Source organism: Osmerus mordax, chromosome 7 (genome assembly GCF_038355195.1).
Source record: "Osmerus mordax isolate fOsmMor3 chromosome 7, fOsmMor3.pri, whole genome shotgun sequence".
NCBI lineage: Eukaryota > Metazoa > Chordata > Actinopteri > Osmeriformes > Osmeridae > Osmerus > Osmerus mordax.
Window position 1 is genome coordinate 17,070,148 of NC_090056.1, and position 22,073 is coordinate 17,092,220.

At 43.2% G+C, this 22,073-nt stretch overlaps 3 protein-coding genes across 3 annotated transcripts; 1 reads left to right on the top strand and 2 right to left on the bottom strand.

Moving 5' to 3' along the window:
- Positions 1–720: 720 nt before the first annotated feature.
- On the top strand, positions 721–10,776 carry LOC136946510 (Fc receptor-like protein 5). The gene is made up of 19 exons (XM_067240876.1): positions 721–808; positions 2,238–2,297; positions 2,850–3,116; positions 3,630–3,911; positions 4,223–4,513; positions 4,812–5,093; positions 5,405–5,695; positions 5,994–6,275; positions 6,587–6,877; positions 6,989–7,270; positions 7,563–7,853; positions 8,149–8,430; positions 8,727–8,841; positions 9,071–9,228; positions 9,588–9,689; positions 9,984–10,046; positions 10,270–10,329; positions 10,449–10,514; positions 10,640–10,776. Exons 1-19 carry the CDS (start codon positions 781–783, stop codon positions 10,711–10,713), a joined length of 3,567 nt encoding a protein of 1,188 aa, XP_067096977.1. The 5' UTR covers positions 721–780; the 3' UTR covers positions 10,714–10,776.
- Positions 10,777–11,502: 726 nt separating this feature from the next.
- apobec2b (apolipoprotein B mRNA editing enzyme, catalytic polypeptide-like 2b) lies at positions 11,503–13,628 on the bottom strand. The gene is made up of 3 exons (XM_067240877.1): positions 13,227–13,628; positions 12,244–12,424; positions 11,503–11,961 (listed from the first exon to the last, which is right to left on the bottom strand). The coding sequence occupies exons 1-3, from the start codon at positions 13,523–13,525 to the stop codon at positions 11,614–11,616; spliced, it is 828 nt and encodes a 275-aa protein (XP_067096978.1). The 5' UTR covers positions 13,526–13,628; the 3' UTR covers positions 11,503–11,613.
- A 3,757-nt stretch (positions 13,629–17,385) lies between these two features.
- Positions 17,386–21,736, bottom strand: si:dkey-109j17.5 (zinc finger BED domain-containing protein 4). Its single transcript, XM_067239123.1, has 5 exons — positions 21,193–21,736; positions 20,553–20,768; positions 20,152–20,411; positions 19,278–19,875; positions 17,386–19,070 (listed from the first exon to the last, which is right to left on the bottom strand). Exons 1-5 carry the CDS (start codon positions 21,340–21,342, stop codon positions 18,240–18,242), a joined length of 2,055 nt encoding a protein of 684 aa, XP_067095224.1. The 5' UTR covers positions 21,343–21,736; the 3' UTR covers positions 17,386–18,239.
- Between the last annotated feature and the right edge of the window lie 337 nt (positions 21,737–22,073).

The window sequence follows — 22,073 nt, forward strand, 5'->3', positions numbered from 1 at the left end:
TCCGTTTGAGCTCGTAGCTCTACTTTGCTGCCATCTTCACTTTATTGTCTCGCGCCAGTCTCGCGCCAGTTGTTAAAAAATGTATCGAGATTAGAGAATTACAATTTGACAACCACTCGTCACTCCTCAACTCTTGATTTGCCAACTGTGCGCCCCACGAGCTGCAAAGTTATTTATGCATTTAGCAGAGAGCAAAACATATGAAGGATGTTAACTTTTACAATGCACATTTTTTTTTCAATCAATAATTTGCAGTGGCCCGATCGGGCCAGTGAGTTGCTAGTTTAACTGTCCCGACAGTGGACAGTTAAACTGGATCTTTCTTCTATGGATCATGTCAACTCCCCTACAGTCAGCCTGGCTTTTAGTCTTGGGTCTTGCATTTTGATTCAGTGAGGGTACTAGAAATTGAGCTTTTGATTTGTTCCCTTATCTCTAGCTGATCGTAAGTCCAGAAGTACAAGTTAGATAGGTATGGGTATGGTTGAACAATCATTTCCTGTTTCGTCAAAAGGAGTGTCAGACAGTGTTTAGGGCAGGAAAGGCAGATGTATGCTGAAAGTTTGAGGTGAGGTTGGAAATATGCATAACCCACAACACACACACAGCATCTGTACAAGGGGACACACCACACACACAAACTGCTGACATGCACACACCACACACATACACACAACAGCACACCATGCATGCAGAAGCACACTACAGTGTAGAGTGAGAACAGCAGATGCAGGTCAGAGAAGCTGGGTGTGCGTCACCTTCAGAGACACTCAGAGGAAAATGTGTCTCGATAGGCTCCTCGTCTTCTGTAAGTTATCATTTCTTCAACATTTTTGAGAACATTTACATGTAGGGTGAGTTCAGGTAATGTGGGACATCAGGTAAAGTGGGACAGTTATGCATTTTGATGATTTAATATGTGCAAAACCAACATCCAATCACCAGAGCTGATCTTGACTCGTAAATACAACACTCTAGTCTATGCAGTGGTTTTTATTTGTCTGACATCATCTGAGTATGCGTGATCTGGCTTGACAGGGGGTCCGTACAGAAAAAAAAGCATCGAAAGTTCAGCGGCATATGACATTCTATTTCTCAATGATAAGGCTGGCAAAAGGAATTTAAATTAAGTTACACTGAGTATTATTGCAGCATAATGAAGGGGTTTAACCACTGATTGAAACACACAAAAATGTGTAAAATAATGCTTTGTTAGCAAATAACAAAACGTTTTATGTGACTGCATTCTAAAGTGGAACATCTAGTAATGCTTTGTTTATGCTATAAAAGTAATTTAATTCGACAATTCTCACATTTTTAATACCAATGCATCACACTGCACTTAAGTTCCCAAGTAAATAACAACTTTCACTGTCATCGAACCAGCGCTTTCAGACTTGTAAGCGTGACCCGCTAGTCCAACAGAATGCTAACGCATCGTGACTATAGCTAGCTAGCACATATACTGCAGATCACTAAGGTTTACATCAGTTACACTTTATGCCTATTGTATAAGTCAAACCCCACAACTAAATGAATCTTGCCACACCCTTGCACTGTTGCATTGTTGTATATAAACGAATTATTATTAATATTAGCGATAGGCTGACAGACGATGACTGTCCCACTTTACCACACAAGCTGTCCCACCTTTGTATTTTTTGTAATTTTTGTATTTTTATATTGTAATTTACGGCAACTTATATTTTATTGTATATTTAATTCTATTATAATCCCACTTAGTACTGCTAGTTTATGTACCCTTAGTATAGTTAGTCCACATATTTAAATTTTAGGTATATGTTTATTGTATGCACCTTCCTGCCAAAGCAAATTCCTTGTCTGTGCAAACTTTCATGGCGAATAAATCCCTTTCTGATTCTGATTCTGATTACCTGAAAATGCTTCCTGAGTGAGAGAGGGGATAATGTTATGTTTCAAAGTGTGTATCTCCTAAAATATTGTGTATCCCCATTTCATTCCAACATGAAAATGTTCCTAAGTCCTAAAACCATTTACAGAAACCTTTTGCCTCGTCGGATATTTGTGTTTCTCTGGGTCTTTCACAAACTATTACGCCCTTACAAGTTTTGGAAAGGGTATCTACCTTACGTTCCATCTTAATGCGCGAGCTCTGACAGAGAACTGTCATTTTGATCAGATAGTGCGGCATGCAAAATACGACCAGTACGAAAAAAAGAGAAAAAACTAAAATTGTCATATTTTCTGTTCTGCAGTGCTCTCAGTTAGTCTCTGCTCAACCCAAGATCATACAAAAGTTACACCACAACTGGATGGTAAGAACACTTCTCTTTCTTTCTCTAGTCTCTCTGTCTCTGTCTTTCTATTTATTTATCTTTTTCTCCCGATTAAATTAAACAGTGTCATGATAATTCTGCTGAACAAGATAGAAAGGTTAGCAGTCAACATAACCAAAAGAGCCTGAATCCGTGTTCACACTTGACTTTTTTTTTCCGTTCTATAACACCTTTGTGCATAAGCAAGCTTCGCTCGACTTGAACATTCTTTGCATTGCTGTGTATCTTTACATAAGGTACAGTACATTAGGGTTCAAGGCAAAAAAATCACAAGTGATGCGTTATAACAGAAGTAAAACTAATTTAGCAGATAGAAGAGAATTTAACGCTTGAATTTCCTATATGATTAATGAAGTGAATTGACATCATTTGATCACAGCTTTGCTGTTCTGACAAAGGGCTGCTTTGTTTCTGTAAACCATGGACAGTATCTTTTTTCTATTTTGGTTCTGCTTTCTGTTCTACAAACATCCTCTCCTCAATAGCTGACGTTTGAAAAGTTTCCTATCATAACCACTTCTCTGTTCTCAGTGACTGGAGTGACTCCAAGCCTGTCTTTGGAACCAGCCACTGAGAGTGTGTATACTGGGGAGGAGGTCACTCTTCACTGTCAAGTTGATGTCTCCACTGGCTGGGAATATCTGTGGTACAAAGACTCCCAGGGAACACAACTGCCCATCTCAGGCATCAGTTACACCTTCAAGACTGAACTGGGTTATGCTGGAACATACTGGTGCAGAGTCACAACAGAAGCAGCATTCTCCCAGTTTAGCAGCCCAGTCTCATTAATTGTCAATGGTGGGAAAATGTTGAACTGTGTCATTTATCACTTTATCATTTATCAATCTGGAAAATGATTAAGATTCCTGTGACCTGCTGTCCATCTGACATTTATTATCTGAACTCTAGAACCACCAGTCCCATCCCTGAAGCTGCTGTCTGGATGGCTGGATGTGTTCCCCTCTGAGAGAGTGGAGCTGAGATGTGGGGTTCAGGACAGCTCTGACTGGACATATATGTGGACCAGAGGAGGACAGAAGGTTGGATCAGACCAGACTGTCTCCATCAACTCAGAGGGAGCTACTCTCTCCATCGTCTCTGCTGAACAGAAACACTCTGGAGAGTACAGCTGTTTGGGACAACACAAGACCAGGCCTGTGACCACTGAATCCAGCAAATCAGTCTCTCTGAGTGTCTATGGTGAGCTTTCTTTTCATGGTTTTCAAAATAATCAGAATTATAATTATTGGTCTTGATCAGTTGTAATGACTGTATATTGAACATTGCTTTTGTTAATTACCGTAAAACCAGCATCCAAGCCCAAGCCGCAGTTGAGCCGGGATCCAGGTTTTGAGGTGATGTATGTTGGAGAGTCGGTCACCTTCACCTGTAAAGTTGATGTCTCCATTGGCTGGGAATATCTGTGGTACAAAGACTCCCAGGGAACTCCACTGCCCATCTCAGACACCAGTCAGAGCAGTTACACCATCAAGACTGAACTGAGTCATGCTGGAACATACTGGTGCAGAGTCAGAAGAGGCAGCCATCAGTTTCACTCAGAAAACAGTGTTGACATCCGTCTGAAAACGCAAGGTAAGTTAAATAACTAATGACGTGTGAAACATTGGGAAAGGAGTTGAAAAGGACTTGACACCAGATCAAATGAGCTTTTCTTCAGACATAACATTGACCTATTTGCTAAGGTTGTACAAATTATTTTAAGTTGTTATTAATTTTATCATATTTAAAATCATGTATAGTACAGCTAGAAAAAACAGTGGGTTGCAAAAAAATCTATTCTTCAGTACTTAGGCATTTATTTACATTCTTAGAAGTAGAGTATACAAAAATAAACCTATAAAATTACTGTTTTTCCTATTTATCTTATGTGACGTCTCCCATAGCTGTCCCAGTCCCATCCCTGGAGCTGCTGTCTGGATGGCTGGATGTGTTCCCCTCTGAGAGAGTGGAGCTGAGATGTGGGGTTCAGGACAGCTCTGACTGGACATATACATGGACCAGAGGAGGACAGAAGGTTGGATCAGACCAGACTGTCTCCATCAACTCAGAGGGAGCTACTCTCTCCATCGTCTCTGCTGAACAGAAACACTCTGGAGAGTACAGCTGTTTGGGACAACACAAGACCAGGCCTGTGACCACTGAATCCAGCAAATCAGTCTCTCTGAGTGTCTATGGTGAGTGTCTGTGGGTTGAAATAGTAGGTGACCATTGCAACCATTATTCTTCATCTTAAATTAACAACAAAAGAAGTGTTCATGTGATCATTTACACTGATCAGCTAAGATCATCACTGTTGCTTTGGCATATTTGCTAAATGTTTTGTACTGAACCAAACCTAGTAGCACCATCTGTTTAGTTGAATTGTTAGCGTTGCAATGTGTTGATTTTAAATATTTAGAGATTGTCAGACGTATACATTGGAATGCTAACTCGTATCTGTGGAACTATTTGGTCTATTATTTTATCTCACAGATGAGAAACCCAAGCCCCAGTTGAGCCGGGATCCAGGTTTTGAGGTGATGTATGTTGGAGAGTCGGTCACCTTCACCTGTAAAGTTGATGTCTCCACTGGCTGGGAATATCTGTGGTACAAAGACTCCCAGGGAACTCCACTGCCCATCTCAGACACCAGTCAGAGCAGTTACACCATCAAGACTGAACTGAGTCATGCTGGAACATACTGGTGCAGAGTCAGAAGAGGCAGCCATCAGTTTCACTCAGAAAACAGTGTTGACATCCGTCTGAAAACGCAAGGTAAGTTAAATAACTAATGACGTGTGAAACATTGGGAAAGGAGTTGAAAAGGACTTGACACCAGATCAAATGAGCTTTTCTTCAGACATAACATTGACCTATTTGCTAAGGTTGTACAAATTATTTTAAGTTGTTTTTAATTTTATCATATTTAAAATCATGTATAGTACAGCTAGAAAAAACAGTGGGTTGCAAAAAAATCTATTCTTCAGTACTTAGGCATTTATTTACATTCTTAGAAGTAGAGAATACAAAAATAAACCTATAAAATTACTGTTTTTCCTATTTATCTTATGTGACGTCTCCCATAGCTGTCCCAGTCCCATCCCTGGAGCTGCTGTCTGGATGGCTGGATGTGTTCCCCTCTGAGAGAGTGGAGCTGAGATGTGGGGTTCAGGACAGCTCTGACTGGACATATACATGGACCAGAGGAGGACAGAAGGTTGGATCAGACCAGACTGTCTCCATCAACTCAGAGGGAGCTACTCTCTCCATCGTCTCTGCTGAACAGAAACACTCTGGAGAGTACAGCTGTTTGGGACAACACAAGACCAGGCCTGTGACCACTGAATCCAGCAAATCAGTCTCTCTGAGTGTCTATGGTGAGTGTCTGTGGGTTGAAATAGTAGGTGACCATTGCAACCATTATTCTTCATCTTAAATTAACAACAAAAGAAGTGTTCATGTGATCATTTACACTGATCAGCTAAGATCATCACTGTTGCTTTGGCATATTTGCTAAATGTTTTGTACTGAACCAAACCTAGTAGCACCATCTGTTTAGTTGAATTGTTAGCGTTGCAATGTGTTGATTTTAAATATTTAGAGATTGTCAGACGTATACATTGGAATGCTAACTCGTATCTGTGGAACTATTTGGTCTATTATTTTATCTCACAGATGAGAAACCCAAGCCCCAGTTGAGCCGGGATCCAGGTTTTGAGGTGATGTATGTTGGAGAGTCGGTCACCTTCACCTGTAAAGTTGATGTCTCCACTGGCTGGGAATATCTGTGGTACAAAGGTTCCCAGGGAACTCCACTGCCCATCTCAGACACCAGTCAGAGCAGTTACACCATCAAGACTGAACTGAGTCATGCTGGAACATACTGGTGCAGAGTCAGAAGAGGCAGCCATCAGTTTCACTCAGAAAACAGTGTTGACATCCTTCTGAAAACGCAAGGTAAGTTAAATAACTAATGACGTGTGAAACATTGGGAAAGGAGTTGAAAAGGACTTGACACCAGATCAAATGAGCTTTTCTTCAGACATAACATTGACCTATTTGCTAAGGTTGTACAAATGATTTAAAGTTTTTTTTAATTTTATCATATTTAAAATAATGTATAGTACAGCTAGAAAAAACAGTGGGTTGCAAAAAAATCTATTCTTCAGTACTTAGGTATTTATTTACATTCTTAGAAGTAAAGTATACAAAAATAAATCTATAAAATTACTGTTTTTCCTATTTATCTTATGTGACGTCTCCCATAGCTGTCCCAGTCCCATCCCTGGAGCTGCTGTCTGGATGGCTGGATGTGTTCCCCTCTGAGAGAGTGGAGCTGAGATGTGGGGTTCAGGACAGCTCTGACTGGACATATATGTGGACCAGAGGAGGACAGAAGGTTGGATCAGACCAGACTGTCTCCATCAACTCAGAGGGAGCTACTCTCTCCATCGTCTCTGCTGAACAGAAACACTCTGGAGAGTACAGCTGTTTGGGACAACACAAGACCAGGCCTGTGACCACTGAATCCAGCAAATCAGTCTCTCTGAGTGTCTATGGTGAGCTTTCTTTTCATGGTTTTCAAAATAATCAGAATTATAATTATTGGTCTTGATCAGTTGTAATGACTGTATATTGAACATTGCTTTTGTTAATTACCGTAAAACCAGCATCCAAGCCCAAGCCGCAGTTGACCCTGGATCCAGGTTTTGAGGTGATGTATGTTGGAGAGTCGGTCACCTTCACCTGTAAAGTTGATGTCTCCACTGGCTGGGAATATCTGTGGTACAAAGACTCCCAGGGAACTCCACTGCCCATCTCAGACACCAGTCAGAGCAGTTACACCATCAAGACTGAACTGAGTCATGCTGGAACATACTGGTGCAGAGTCAGAAGAGGCAGCCATCAGTTTCACTCAGAATACAGTGTTGACATCCGTCTGAAAACGCAAGGTAAGTTAAATAACTAATGACGTGTGAAACATTGGGAAAGGAGTTGAAAAGGACTTGACACCAGATCAAATGAGCTTTTCTTCAGACATAACATTGACCTATTTGCTAAGGTTGTACAAATGATTTAAAGTTGTTTTTCATTTTATCATACAGCTAGAAAAAACATTGGGTTGCAAAAAAATCTATTCTTCAGTACTTAGGTATTTATTTACATTCTTAGAAGTAAAGTATACAAAAATAAATCTATAAAATTACTGTTTTTCCTATTTATCTTATGTGGCGTCTCCCATAGCTGTCCCAGTCCCATCCCTGGATCTGCTGTCTGGATGGCTGGATGTGTTCCCCTCTGAGAGAGTGGAGCTGAGATGTGGGGTTCAGGACAGCTCTGACTGGACATATATGTGGACCAGAGGAGGACAGAAGGTTGGATCAGACCAGACTGTCTCCATCAACTCAGAGGGAGCTACTCTCTCCATCGTCTCTGCTGAACAGAAACACTCTGGAGAGTACAGCTGTTTGGGACAACACAAGACCAGGCCTGTGACCACTAAATCCAGCAAATCAGTCTCTCTGAGTGTCTATGGTGAGTGTCTGTGGGTTGAAATAGTAGGTGACCATTGCAACCATTATTCTTCATCTTAAATTAACAAAAGAAGTGTTCATGTGATCATTTAGACTGATCAGCTAAGATCATCACTGTTGCTTTGGCATATTTGCTAAATGTTTTGTACTGAACCAAACCTAGTAGCACCATCTGTTTAGTTGAATTGTTAGCGTTGCAATGTGTTGATTTTAAATATTTAGAGATTGTCAGACGTATACATTGAAATGCTAACTCGTATCTGTGGAACTATTTGGTCTATTATTTTATCTCACAGATGAGAAACCCAAGCCCCAGTTGAGCCGGGATCCAGGTTTTGAGGTGATGTATGTTGGAGAGTCGGTCACCTTCACCTGTAAAGTTAATGTCTCCACTGGCTGGGAATATCTGTGGTACAAAGACTCCCAGGGAACTCCACTGCCCATCTCAGACACCAGTCAGAGCAGTTACACCATCAAGACTGAACTGAGTCATGCTGGAACATACTGGTGCAGAGTCAGAAGAGGCAGCCATCAGTTTCACTCAGAAAACAGTGTTGACATTCGTCTGAAAACGCAAGGTACGAGGTTTTAGCAAGGGACTTTAGCAGTATAGAAGTAAGGTGTGGCAACAAATGTTGTCATTCAAGATAAATATTCTTCTAATGTTAAACTGGGGTCAACCTTTACAAATGAACAAATTGTATGCCAAATATCCTCATATTATTCTCCCATTCCTTGTCTTTGTTGTCTCTCTGTGTGTGTGTGTGTGTGTGTGTGTGTGTGTGTGTGTGTGTGTGTGTGTGTGTGTGTGTGTGTGTGTGTGTGTGTGTGTGTGTGTGTGTGTGTGTGTGCGTGTGTGTGTGTGTTTCCGTAGTCCGTCCGTGGGCAGAGATGACGTTGGAGACAGGTTGGACAGATGTGTTCTACACTGATAGTCTGGTACTGAGATGTGAGATCCATCAGAGCAGTGACCAGTGGAACTACACATGGTAAACTTACAACTACAAACTCAACAATCCCAACAGCACGACATATAGAAGTACAACTTATTGTGATTGAATATCAATTATTATTGTTTTTTTTTTTGTGTGTCTAGAATAGGATTGGTGAATGACTATGTTCACACAACATGTGTAAAGTGTACATTTTCCTTCATCATATATCTTCAACCCCCTTCCCTACACACACACACACATACACACACACACCCATACACAGGTACAGAGAGGAGGTGTTTGTGGTTAACTCTGGGGACAGGAAGTACACTGTGACGCCCCAGGAGGACCCTGACCAGAGCCAGTACAGCTGTGAGGGCCAACGTGAAGGGAGGCCATCTTACTCCACCCGTAGTGAAGCCTTCAAGACTCGGAACTTAGGCAGGTCACCTGAGAGGAGGATGATCTTAGAATATGTGCCTTGAATAAGTCTGCACATATATTGAATATAGTGAATCAAGCAAAGAAGAAAATTTATTCTGATTTCTTTATCTTTATCTGTCCATGCTTCCGTTAACTTTCTCCCTCCCTTTCCCTCTCTCTCTCGTGCTCTCGTGCTCTCTCTCTCTCTCTCTCTCTCTCTCTCTCTCTCTCTCTCGTGATCTCTCTCTCGTGATCTCTCTCTCGTGCTCTCTTTCTCTCTCTCGTGCTCTCGCTCTCTCTCTCTCGTGCTCTCTCTCTCTCATGCTCTCTTTCTCTCTCTCGTGCTCTCTCTCTCTCACTCTCTCTCTCCTTCATAGCTCTGAAGAGGAAGGTTCTTCTCTCCATCTCTGGCTGCCTCTTCTTCGGCCTCATCATTGTCTTCATCGGATGCGTCGGCCTACGTCTGACACGCAAACCAGGTTTGTGCCTTTAGCCAAAATGTCCCCTTGCCCCTGTAGGAGTCCCTGTAAACATTGCCCACTGTCAGCCTAATTTCACAGGTTGTCTGCTGTATGTCATACATGTAAATAACACACACGTGAGACAACATGTAACTGTACATATGATACAATCACTTTGACATGTCCATGCTCAACACACGAGCCTGGCTGATGTCAGGGTGTTCTAGTTCTAGAGACTGCACAGTGTTTAGAGAGGACAACTTGTGGTGAGGTCATGGTTTTCATCGGTTGTTCTTTTTACTTCTGCTGTAGAAACTGAGAAAACCGAGACAGAAAACTTGTTCCTCTCCATGGCTCAGCTCAAATCAAGCACTGGTATGTAGACCAAACTGTATGATTCATCTTTCATGGTAAACGGAAGTCAATCAATAGTCAGTAATGCAGAATTGGGATTCTGAACACTCTTTCTTTCATATATACACACATACAGACACACCCACGCACCTTGAATGGACAAACTTTGATCTATAATATCGTGATAGGCTTGTAAAAAGATGGTTAGTGACTTCCTGATCATGCTTCTTCTTCCTCTCTGTAGATACACCCAGTCCATTGAATGGATACATCCTTGAGGCAGATGACAAAGTTGAAAGGGAAGGTGAGTTCACCAATACACACACAATGCACAAACTTATATATAAATCAGTTGGTCTACCTGCATGCTTACTCACCACTGTGTGTGTGTGTGTGTGTGTGTGTGTGTGTGCATGGATCAAGACAAAGATGAGGTGGGGATCTGCGATGAGTCCACACCTCTTCCTATATTTTATGAAAATGAGCAAGGTACAGTAATGATGATCGCCATGTATCCCAAATGTACCGTACTATTCTTTACTGGACGTATACATATACAAACCTTTTGGTACTGTCTCACAGTGACAAACTGTTTCTTTCATTCCACCCCTTAGTGATGTCATCTCAGAACACTGACACACTGGCTGCAAACGGAGGTATGGTCTCCTTCATGTCTCAGGACAATTGACAATCCAGAATATGTCACAATGCTCTACTCTCTCATCCACTGCCCCCATTCTTAATAATCACCTGGTCTGTTAGATCTCTCAGCCTAACCTGTACACATGAGCTCTTTGTCTACTGCTAGAACTTTAGCTCTTAACGTCTAGATTAGGAGAGTCCTCATGTATCTGAATCAACTGGAAGAACTCGGGAAAATGCTAAGGTGAAGAAATGCGAAGTTGTACTTAACATTCTACCATTTGCCAAATACTTGTCCTGTCTTGTCTGGGTTATGAGAAGTATATTTAAGTTCAAGTCTGAAGATTAAATACTTTGTATTGTTTTATGATGTGGCTTTCAGGTATTTTCCAATGTATTTATATGAATCCTAATTCAATTTGTCCATGTAAAGCTAGTACTTTTTAAACCTTTTTATTATCTTCTTATCCTCAGTATGGGTCTATAATAGGATGAACCAATACATAGTAAACTATTGAATATAGTTAATATTCCAGAACCTTCTATGGAACGGATGTCAGCTTGCATGTACAGTATATGAATGTTTAAATAGTGTAGTTCTTGACAATACCACCAGATGGTGGCAGCTACAGTATATATTTATCCTTGTTGCTATTTCTTCAGTTTCCTGTCTTAGTTGTGCTTCTTAAGTAGCTGTGTTGTTTTTCAAATCCATATGAAATCCCGTTAATATAATATAACTTAAGAAGTATTCTATATATGTTAAAGTACAAAAAATAAATTTGTATTGCTAACCAATACCAATGGCTGTTTTTTTACGACGCAGAACATCATCTTAGTCAGAGATACCAGTAGAAGGCACTCCCTTATACTTGCATGTAAGAGACATCTATAATTATCTAACATTTGGTAAATAAAAAAGTAAAGCATAAGGTAATACACATTTCTACTTCAAGATCTCGGCCAGTTTCTCCTCATAATAGACATAGTTGTCTTGGCAGTCTTCCCAGGGAGCAAAGATCTGCTCCTCCTTCTCCACGTAGGTGTCCCACACCTTCAGGAAATCTGTCGGCTTCATCATCCTCAACTTACAGCCCACGCCCACTAGGGCCTTTAGCCCCTCCCCTATCTCTGGCTCCTCCCACATGAAGAGGCGGGAGCAGAGGATGGTGAGGCGGAGCTTCTTCCTCTGACGGAGGATGTCGGCGAGTTTGGTGGCGCACGCCGCGCAGGGGCTGGACGTCACGTACCATGTGACCTCGTAACACTGGTTGGGGTCATAGTGAGGGAGCACCTATGGAAAGGAGCAGAGAGAACTCAGCTCTGTGTGCGTGTGTGTGTACACCTATGAGTGTGTGTGTGTGTGTATGTGAGTGCCTATAAGTGTGTGTGTGCGTGTGTGTGTGTATGTGAGTGCCTATAAGTGTGTGTGTGCGTGTGTGTGTGTATGTAAGTGTCTATGAGTGTGTGTGCCTATGAGTGTGTGTGTGCCTATGAGTGTGTGTGTGCCTATGAGTGTGTGTGTGTGTGTGTGCATGTATGTATGAGTGTGTGTGCTTGTGTGTGTGTGTGTTACCTGCTGAAAGAAAGCCTCCTCTGCGTGTGCCAAGGCATGCTCGTCCTCCATGAAGCCTTGCAGAGGCTCCACACTGCCCCCTGGTGTCTCCACTCGGAAACACAGGAAGGTCTTGTTCCTCCCGGATGAGTATTCAACGTTCCTGAACTGGAACTTGAAATAGAACGGGTTCATTTGTTCCCTATGAGAGGAAAACAAGAGAAAGTGAGAAAATCAGACTTAAAAATCCTTGTGTCAATATCAGTTCCAGTCACGTATCCATCCCTTTTACCTAGAAACTACACTTGGTCTCCTAGAAATCACAGACAACGTTTCACTTCTGCAGCATATGAAACCACCAGCTTTTTCATAATTCAAACCGTTTATTTATGGCCACCACACACCGTCTAGAGATCTATCTGCTATTAAATGTAGTCAGTGACAGTGGTGATTCTGTGTTTCCAGCCCTCCTACTGAACCCAGCAGGCCGCAGGCCAGCTAAAACAACCTCCTTGTCAGGATGAGTCATGCGTTTAATACAGGGGCTGAGGGAAAATCCAAATACCTCAAAATACATCCTTCAAACTGTCCTTCCTGGTCCTTTCCTGTTAATTAATCAAGGTAAATATATATGAGATATCTGAGAATATGAACCATGAAATTGCATTTCATAATACAATATGTATTTAGGTATTATTTGAAAGGAAGAGTGAATGTAGAGTACGCTGGAAGGGTATAGCTATATAAATTCAATGAGTCACCCCTACCCTTACTCCTGAGAATAGATAGCAGGTGCCTGTCATTAGTCTCAGTGTCTCTCATGTACCCTAACAGTAGAGTATTGTTGTTTGTAGAATAGAAATTGAAGAAAGAGAGAGAAAGAGAGAGAAAGAGAGAGAGAAAAAGAGAGAGAGAAAGAGAGAGAAAGAGAGAAAAAGAGAGAGATATGTCTCTGTGTGTGTTTGTGCAGGTTGGAGTGACTGAGAACAGTAGATCTTACCCACCCTGTGACGATCTCAAATGGTGGCAGGTCTATAGGCTGGAACTCTCCATTCTCTTCCACACCATCCATCTTCCCCTCTGCCCCCTCTCCTGCTCCTGCTCCACCATCTCCCTCCTTCTTCTTCTCTTCCTGTGTCTGCGGTTGTTCTTCGGATTTCTCAGACTTCTTCGCTGTTTTATCAGGCTTTTTCACGCCTTTATCTTTTTCTTCTTTTTCTTTCTCCTTCTCTTTATCCGTTTTGTTCTCTGACTTCTTCTCCTTTTTCTTCACGATGGGACGACCTGCGTTCCTGTCAGCCATGATGTGTGTTTGTGTTTCAAAGTAAGTGGCTGTCAGGCAGAGTATGAGGAGAGGTCTGTGTGTGAGCCCCCCCAGAAATAGGTCTATTGTGGTGGCACGAGTATGTGTGCTTGTCTGACTTCAGTCCAGTGAGAAGTTGCTGGTATCATAGCTCACTCCCCCCTTTTTCCATGCCTTTCTATAAAAAGGCCAAGGGACATCCATGAGTGTGTGTGTGTGTGTGTGCCTGGGGGTGAGGGAAGGCCATGTCATAACAGCAGCAGTTGGCCGACATAATCAACGTTGTCATGCTAAGGAGACAACATCACTGAAATAGACTTGTGTGCGTGTTTCTCCTGTGTATTTGTTATATAAACAGAAAGATGCACACAACTTATGCTTTCCTATTTGTCAAACTATCGGTAGTATCAACAACCAACAACAGGCAGGCTATAAATAGCGCAACTCTGGCTCTGTATGTGTATGGGGGTTAGCGGGGTTCTCTAGATAGATACATACTGAACACCTCTCTACTGCTGCCAGTTATAAACTCTTCGGCCCCTGGCCGTACAACCGCACTTAGTCTCGCTAAAGCGCAACCACACGCACCTAAAAGAACAGGCTAAAAGTTGTTCAAAACAATGGATTCTAGCACAACGTGTTTTAGTGTGTGCATGCGTGTGTGAAATTAGCACGCTTAAGACAAACAATCAATGGTTGAATTCCCACAGGCGTCAGTGTGGACGCCACAGGAGGAGGGGAGGGGACGGAGGGAGGGAGGAGGGAGAACGGGATTGTGTTTGGGAGGGAAATGAATTTCTGCACTGCAGATGTAACTAGAGAGGGTACAATTTCTGGGGAAATTGTAGGGTGTGCTTGCTTGCGTCGGTTGTACAGAGATTTTAATGTCATTTTTACAACTGATATTCCTGTATATTTTATATAAAAATGCATAGGGCCTACTTATTATGTATAAATATTACATAGATTTAAAAGAATATTTTTTTTGCTGCTCATTTACAACTCAAAATACGAGTGAAGTGTAGAATGAAATATGATGTCTTCTCATTTCCCCTGGAAGAGGCAGCCTCTAGCTGAATCAAAACGAATACATTTGGCAGACCGGTGTAAAAATGGACCTAATCTCTATGATTTAAACGTCCTTTTAAGTTTTCCCTTCTCGTGATATTTTCAGACATTTAGCCTACTCATATTGCATTCATTCATTAATAAAGAACCCCCTTTGAAGATTATTCTACGACGTTAAAGGCAGAAGATAGAATCGCGATTCAAACAGTACCATCTGCTAACTGAAAATATGCCCCCAAAAACGTAAATAAGCTTGACATTTATTTAGTGGAAAATCGCTCATTCATAAAAAGCTCACTGGTAGCGATCATTGTCAGTAACAACGCAAAATGCGATACAGCCCTGTGTGGAGAAGCTGCGCCGGTAAATTGTACTACTACAGTACAGTACTAGACTACTGCTGTGTTCGTCTTGGTAGCGATTGCGTTGGTTGAATTCGATTAAACGTTCCGTTGTACGGTTTAGGCTGAAATTAATTATTTTCATGAACAGATTGACAAAGTTTAGGCTGTGGCAATGAAGTTCAGGTTAGTAGTCAGATAGTTTCACCTATTGAAAGACTTTTGATTTAAGTAAGGGGAGTGCCGAACATGTTCTGTCGCCGTTTGACTTCCTAAACGGCTGTCTAAGTTAGATGTTTTTGTCGTGTGTCTCCTGTAGGCTACAGCTTTGCAATGAGCAACACTGGTTTGAAACCACAGGTAATGATAATTTCACCAACAAATCGTTTACTTGTAATGTAATGTCATAATAAATCCTACAAAGAAAATGTATTTGTGAGGAATGTTTATTTTAACGATTGAAAACAGATGCATCATAGACCACTGTGGTATGTGTTGCCCGGGCAACAGAGGCTAATGTCATGCTAATGCTTCAGTGAAATAGTAGACTACCGTTTCGAAAGTAGATGTGGGCCTACTTCCTTAATAATATCAGCTAATATTGTACATTACATTTCATAATTGTGTTTCACATCACAAAGTAAAATGAGTAAATAGTTATCACCCTGGCCTCTTTGCTTGTGGCGTTTCTGCAGCTGCCTTGCAGTAAAGCTATAGTTAGCCTAGCTATCCCCCAAGTTCACAGATGCGAAACGAATGTTCTGCTACAGGTAGTCACGCGTGTTTTCGTGACGTTAGTGACGTAGTAACGTCAGTGACTGGGGCTAGCAAATTAGCCACCGTTAGCTTCACTTTTCACCACAAAAACGCAATTTCTACTTAAACCATGCAACGGAATGTAAATAAAAATACAACCAACGCAATCGCTAACAAGACGAACCTTTTGACACCGCCGTTGTGTATGTAGTCCAAATATTGACTGATAGTTAGGGGGGCGAAAATAAACAATAATAAATAAATATATATGTGAGAGAACAAAGGTTGTGCCCTTGCCGAAGGCAAAGCACACCCAATAACGTGAAGCGCAAGAGAGGGGGGATGGGTGGTGGTGGAGGGGGGGCAGTTCAATTACAATTTCCTTTTCCCCCCTCTCTGCTTCTCTGTCTGCCAAGTAATTCATTTCAGAGGCAATTACCGAGGCTGCACAGTAGCTAGCACAGCTTGCCCACGTCTAACTTAAATAGATGAGCTGTCACCGGGGTGGGGGTGGCCTTCAAGCTGCAAACACTCACACACAAACATCTGTGTGTATAGTAACTAGTCGCATGAAGCATAGACATCCCACGTGCATCCAGTGACTGTTTCGGAGTGATAATTTATGATTATGATCTATGGGATCACCTTGTAATTTTATTAGAGAAATTGTTGTCCCTGTAAAGTGATTTCCCCACACAGAAGAAGAGAGGTTGGGGAGAAAAAAGAAAGAGAGAGAGAGAAATAGAAACGGACAGTTAAGAATGTGCATTTTGAAGAAGGGGGGGCAGGGGGGGGGGCTGCCTCGTTGCCATGAGCAACCCCCTTCTCCAGATTGTTTTGATGAGACCAATTCTGTTTCTGTCAGACCATCTCCATCCCTCTCCACCTGACTAACAACCTGGCTGACAGGGTGGGATTGGACTGGGCGGGTCTATCTCGGGAGACATCTAGCTACAGAACACTATATTGTGTCTCAGTGATCATGTGTTGCCCTTTATAGGCTGTAGAACCAAGTACAGTGACGAATGTAACTTCCTGTCTGCCTGGCTCCCTCACAGCTTATTTAAACTGAACCGTAATGGAATTACTTTAAATTACCTAATATCTTTGCTGGCCGGACTACACAATTACAGTCCCTGTTCGTAAACAAAGGGATCATTCCCATGCATGCCCACACACATCCGCGCAGAAACTGAAAGACACACATAAAGGCATGTCAAGCCACCACCAATCCAATCCCTCCTGTGAAAGGTTTTTAGGGTAGAGTCAGGGATCAATCCCATTTCATTTTCCCTCTCCTCAGAAATGAAATTGGACATGAAATTGGAAGGGGGAAAAAGAGCTCATAATGAAATTGAAATGAAATTGACCCCCCAGTCGGTGGAAGGGTATGTGGGCTAAGAAGGATTTGCAGGGGAAGATATAAATGCATTAGGGTCAAAAATGAGATTGGCAGTCTGCCTGCCATTCCTCCACCAGCGAAAGATGTGTGTGCGGACACACACACTCATTCCTATGCGCACACGGCATGCTTTCACTATCAGAAAACACAACAACACATACTGTATGTCTAAGAACACATACTGTATGTCTAAGAACACATACTGTATGTCTAAGAACACATGCTAAGATGTCTCAAACGGACTCAAACAAACTTGCCCATCCACTATTGTACAAGTTTATTGTAGTGAGAAAGAGAAAGGGAGTGAGTGAATCAGTCCATCTTACAATGTGTGTACAAAGTGAAGCCTATCACTCCTGGCTCAGCTTCACTAAGCTTTAACATATTTAATTAGTTACGACATAAGCTTATCATTGATATATAAATGCTATATAAAAGACCATTTGGTTATCCTTGGTATCTGACTACAGTATACTGGCTGGTAGTATAGTACAGGCACAAGCTGTGTTTGGGAGTCAGTGTTTTCTGTAACATAATATTATGATTCTAAATCCTGCTGCAGCTGTAATAAGAATGTCGGTAAATGCATTAGTATTGATCAGCCTTCTTGGTCCACAGAAATATAATACATTATTCTAGATTGTCCAAAGAAACACCTAGACTGTGGTCAGAAGGCTAGTGCTACTCTGCACGCACACAAGTCTGACAATGGTGGCATCAAATACCACCTAAGCCAGAATCCCAATTTAAGAACAGCTAGATAGATGTGACTTCTGAGGCAACTCTGAAATCAATGCATAATCCATGCTCCCAGATCTCACATTGGTTTGAAGTCCTTGAAATAATTTAGGTTCCCATAATTACTGACACAAGCCAATTCCAACCAACGTGAGTTGTTTCCATAGCAACTAAGTAAAACTTGCTGGGCTGTGATGTCAAAGTAGCCCCTTGTTTCAAACTCAAAATAAAGGATGGAACCCATAAAAATATTTTGTTTATATATAAAGTATTTATTTATCTACCGAAACAAGCAAGTTACAACAATTGGAGTCCCTTAAGACCCATCCCCTTAGCTCAGTTGGTTGTAATTGGCCCAATGTCTTACGGTCAGTAGTGAGTGTATCTGAACAGCAGTAGAATTTCTCCCCTACATCCACAGAAGCCTGTAGTTGGCCTTCAGGTAGATGAGTGTCTCCAGGTTCTTTGGTAGGACGCGGCCCGTCTCTGGCCGCAGACAGCGTCCTGCCAGGGAAAAAATGGTTTCTACACCCGTGCTGCTAGCTGGGATGGTGAACGCCCTTTGGGCCACCTGGGCAAGCTGAGGGAAGTCAATGGCCTTCCGCCTCCAGTAGTGCAAGGGCTCCTCGTCCGTGGGCTCCTCATGCAGGTACGCAGCCAGCTCCTGCTCCAGGCTCTTGGCCTGTGCCGTTGGCCTCTGTTTGATGAAGGAAAAGAGCTTGCAGGGTCTGGCCAGTGAGGAGACAGGTGATGGGGCCTGGGATGAAGGTGACTGGGCCTGGGGATGGGTCTCCGAGCAGGGGTCCTGGAGGCTCGAGGCCGGGGTGGAGAGTTTACTCACCTCCTCCAGGACAACCTGCCTGTGCCAGTCATCACTGCTCCAGGAGAGCTTAAACTGGGGGTCCAGGGTGGTGGCAGTGATGTAGAGAGGGTCCTGCAGGAGAGGAGCCAGCCTGCGCTCCACACCTTGGGCCAGGCCCAGCAGGAGAGAGGGGCAGTGGGGGGTGGAGGTCTCTGACAGGTGCTTCCGGAGCCCCAGCACACAGGGCAGAGCTAAGCTGAGGGCCACGTGTCTGTCTGCCTGTCGGTCTCCTTGCACCATGTCCCAGGCTTCAGTGAAGGGCTCCAGCGTGTCTGTGAGCTCCCTCAGTAGCGCCCTCTCTGGGCTGCCCAGCGCCAGCTCCCCTCGCCCGCTCACCTCCTCCAGGAAGTCAGCACAGTCAAGCATGCGCCGCAACACCTGCACGGAGGACACAGTCACCCTTTCCAAATAACAAGAATAATCATTCCAAATATTGGTATCCAATATCCCAGTGGTAAAGCTAACGTGAAGTCTCATAGCAGAGAAATCTCATTAGCATAGGTGCAGCCCAAAACTAGATAAACGCACTATTGCAGGATAATGTGTCTATGTTGGTGTATTTTAAATGTTACAGATGCTACTCACCTTCAGCTGGGACGCCCAGTCCCTTTCCACAGGTGCAGGGCCCCTCAAACCTGCCGGGGGGCCCTCGGGGTTGCCGAACACCTGGTTGAGTTTCTCTGTGGGTACAGCAGAGGTGATGTAATTGTAGAAGCAGGCAGCTTTGGCCAGGGCGGAGGAGAGCTGAGGGCAGGAACGCAACCCCTCTCTCACACAGGCGTCCAGGGAGCGAGAGAAACAGTCCACCCGACACACACCCAGACCCTGGTCCCACAAGTCCCCCCACTCCTCTCCCACTTCTTCCCCTCCGTCGCTCCCTCCGTTCCTCTTGTCCGCTCCCTGCGCGTCCTCGTTCCCACTGTCCACCTCTTCCTCCTCCTCCCCTTCTCCATTGGCGTGGATGTGGAAGCCCGGGAGATGACACGTGGGCCACGTTTCAGCAGGAAAGGCGTCGGCCACCACGCGGAACGCGCGTCCCAGGACCCCGTTAGCATGGCACACCTCTTGAAACTCTGTCAGCACACGGTTGGATGAACTGCCACCAACCAGGGAAAGGCATGCCAGCAAGGCAGAGCGCATCTGCCAATCAGCGGTCAGGAAGTGGCAGGTGACACCCAGGTACCTACCAATGAAACACGGTGACAGGCAATGTTGTTACAAACATGTTGTAGATGATAGAAAACATTGGCCCGAGGTGGAACATTACAGATACTATACAATATGTTATACTTATGGCATTGAGTGATGCTCAAATCTATACCTTAACATTTTTGCTTAAAATACAAATGTTTACCAAGAACCTAAATAAAAGAAAAAAGCAAGTCTTGGATCCAGAAAAGAGAGAATGTGGATACGACAAATACATAAAAACACACATTTAAATGTCCTATACACCTACCCTGCATTGGCCCCTGAGGGACCACTCCACAAATCCAGGCTTAGACTGAGAGCGTGCGCCGAGGCCAAGGCCTGGCGGGTGGCGAGCTGGGCCTGGTAGGCATAGGCTGGTAGAAGCTGGCTCTGGACGTTGCGCCGCGACTCAGGGGTGAAACGAGGCTCCAGAAGGGCGAGGAGCTCACGGAAACCTTGGTTCTCCACGATGGACGCCGGCTGCAGGTCACGCACGATCATCTTTGCGATAGCCTCCGAGATCAGGACCTGAGGGATGACGGTAATATGAGGAAGCCTTAAATACAGCACTTAAAAAAGATATACTACTCCCGGTTGATAACACTGCAATAAGCTTGCATTTGCAACAAACAAACAAAAAAACACAGGAATCTAAAGGTGTGAACCCACCTGCCGAGGATCATGGCGGTCAAACTTGGTTCCTCCTGCAGCCCCTCCTGCTCCTCCTATCCCTCCCCCTCCGGCTCCAGCAGAAATTGTGTGAGAGAAGCGGGCGCTGCCCCCGTTGGTGGCGGTGGTGAGGCCATGCATGGAGCTTGATGAGTATGCCTCTCTCTTCATATCCTTCCTCTTAACAAACTCATCATACATGGCCTGGTGCTTACGCTGTAAGCAGGCATAAAACGAAGGAAAGATGGAGACAAGTGGAGGGGAAGGTAGCCTCCTGAAACTTTGTAACTTTATAAACAAACATTATCCAACCACAGCCATCTCGCTGTGTGAGCAACCATGTAGCCTACAACATTCTGTTTCGTCTATAATTCCTTCTCTCCGGATGTGATGTTTTGAATAATTGTTCCATATTACTCAGAAGCCCTCATTAGTCTGTGACATAGTCATTATGAAGATTGTAGACAGCTTCATAAAGGGAAAATCTTCGGCTAACGACTAGCCCAAGCCATCGGGCAATTCCCTAATTCCCCTCCCCTTTTAAAAAACGTCTCCGCACAACATGAATGTGCCACTGAGGGTTTTATCAAATATATATCATATGAAGGCAAAAAAAGACAAGAATATATGATCATTTTACCTTCAGATGGGTGACGAAGTTGGATGTGACACTTCGTTTGGCCTGAATCCTTGTGCCACAAGCCTTGCAGTTGGATTCGATTTTGCCATTTTCCCCTTCAAATACGATATTAAAGTAATCCAAAATAGATACCTTCGAATTTGACGCCATTGGATTGTACAACCCTTTTACTCGGAAGTGAATAGAACTCTTGATAGACGATCTTGGATAGACTGTGTATCATCTCACCTCGCCTCTGATCATGAGAGTAGCGATGTTTTCTTTTCAATCGAAATGATCACAGTCTGGCATGAGAGCGCAACAAAAGACAATTGCAAACAGCAGTTACATTTCTGCTTTTAGAGCTATCGAATCTGAGAATGGCTACAGTGATGCTGGCCACTGTGCGTGTCATGCTTGGATGTAAAGTATATCGTTTCTAATCCTACACAAGTGTTCCATCTCTTCTCTAGGTCTGTCATCCGTCCGTTGGAGGCAGATGGGTTGGTCTCAGAGCAATTCGGTCTCCATTACAATTGGACCAGGAAGTATACCGTGCACGAGATTATATCGTTCTATTTCGTCAGTTCCCGGTTGGGCATTTAACGCGGCTCCGGTCTCATTTGGTTTTATCCGTTGGATCCATGGATTCGGATTAACCATCATGTGATCTGAGACGGTGTAGCTACTGGCGTAGAATGGAAGCATATTGACTTTATTCAAATTCTATTTTTTTATGGAAACTTCAACCACATTATTTCTGTCAAAATCAAATGAAAAGGAAATCATGTGATTTACATTTTCATGGCTGGTATGCAAATTTCCTGACAATATTAAAAATGAATTTTAGCATTTCATTTTCAAAGTCATGGCCAGCTTTGTAAAATACCTTAAAAATGAAT

Coding starts and splice junctions, on each gene's coding strand:
- si:dkey-109j17.5 (XM_067239123.1), bottom strand. CDS start 21,342: ATGGCGTCAAATTCGAAGGTATCTATTTTGGATTACTTTAATATCGTA. Junction 20,412..20,552: donor ACCGCCATGATCCTCGGCAG/GTGGGTTCACAC, acceptor GTCATCCCTCAG/GTCCTGATCTCGGAGGCTAT. Junction 19,071..19,277: donor ACTGGGCGTCCCAGCTGAAG/GTGAGTAGCATC, acceptor TCCTCCGTGCAG/GTGTTGCGGCGCATGCTTGA.
- LOC136946510 (XM_067240876.1), top strand. CDS start 781: ATGTGTCTCGATAGGCTCCTCGTCTTCT. Junction 6,276..6,586: donor CATCCTTCTGAAAACGCAAG/GTAAGTTAAATA, acceptor CGTCTCCCATAG/CTGTCCCAGTCCCATCCCTG. Junction 7,854..8,148: donor AGTCTCTCTGAGTGTCTATG/GTGAGTGTCTGT, acceptor TTTATCTCACAG/ATGAGAAACCCAAGCCCCAG.
- apobec2b (XM_067240877.1), bottom strand. CDS start 13,525: ATGGCTGACAGGAACGCAGGTCGTCCCATCGTGAAGAAAAAGGAGAAG. Junction 12,425..13,226: donor CCATTTGAGATCGTCACAGG/GTGGGTAAGATC, acceptor TTCCTCTCATAG/GGAACAAATGAACCCGTTCT. Junction 11,962..12,243: donor AGGAGGCTTTCTTTCAGCAG/GTAACACACACA, acceptor TCCTTTCCATAG/GTGCTCCCTCACTATGACCC.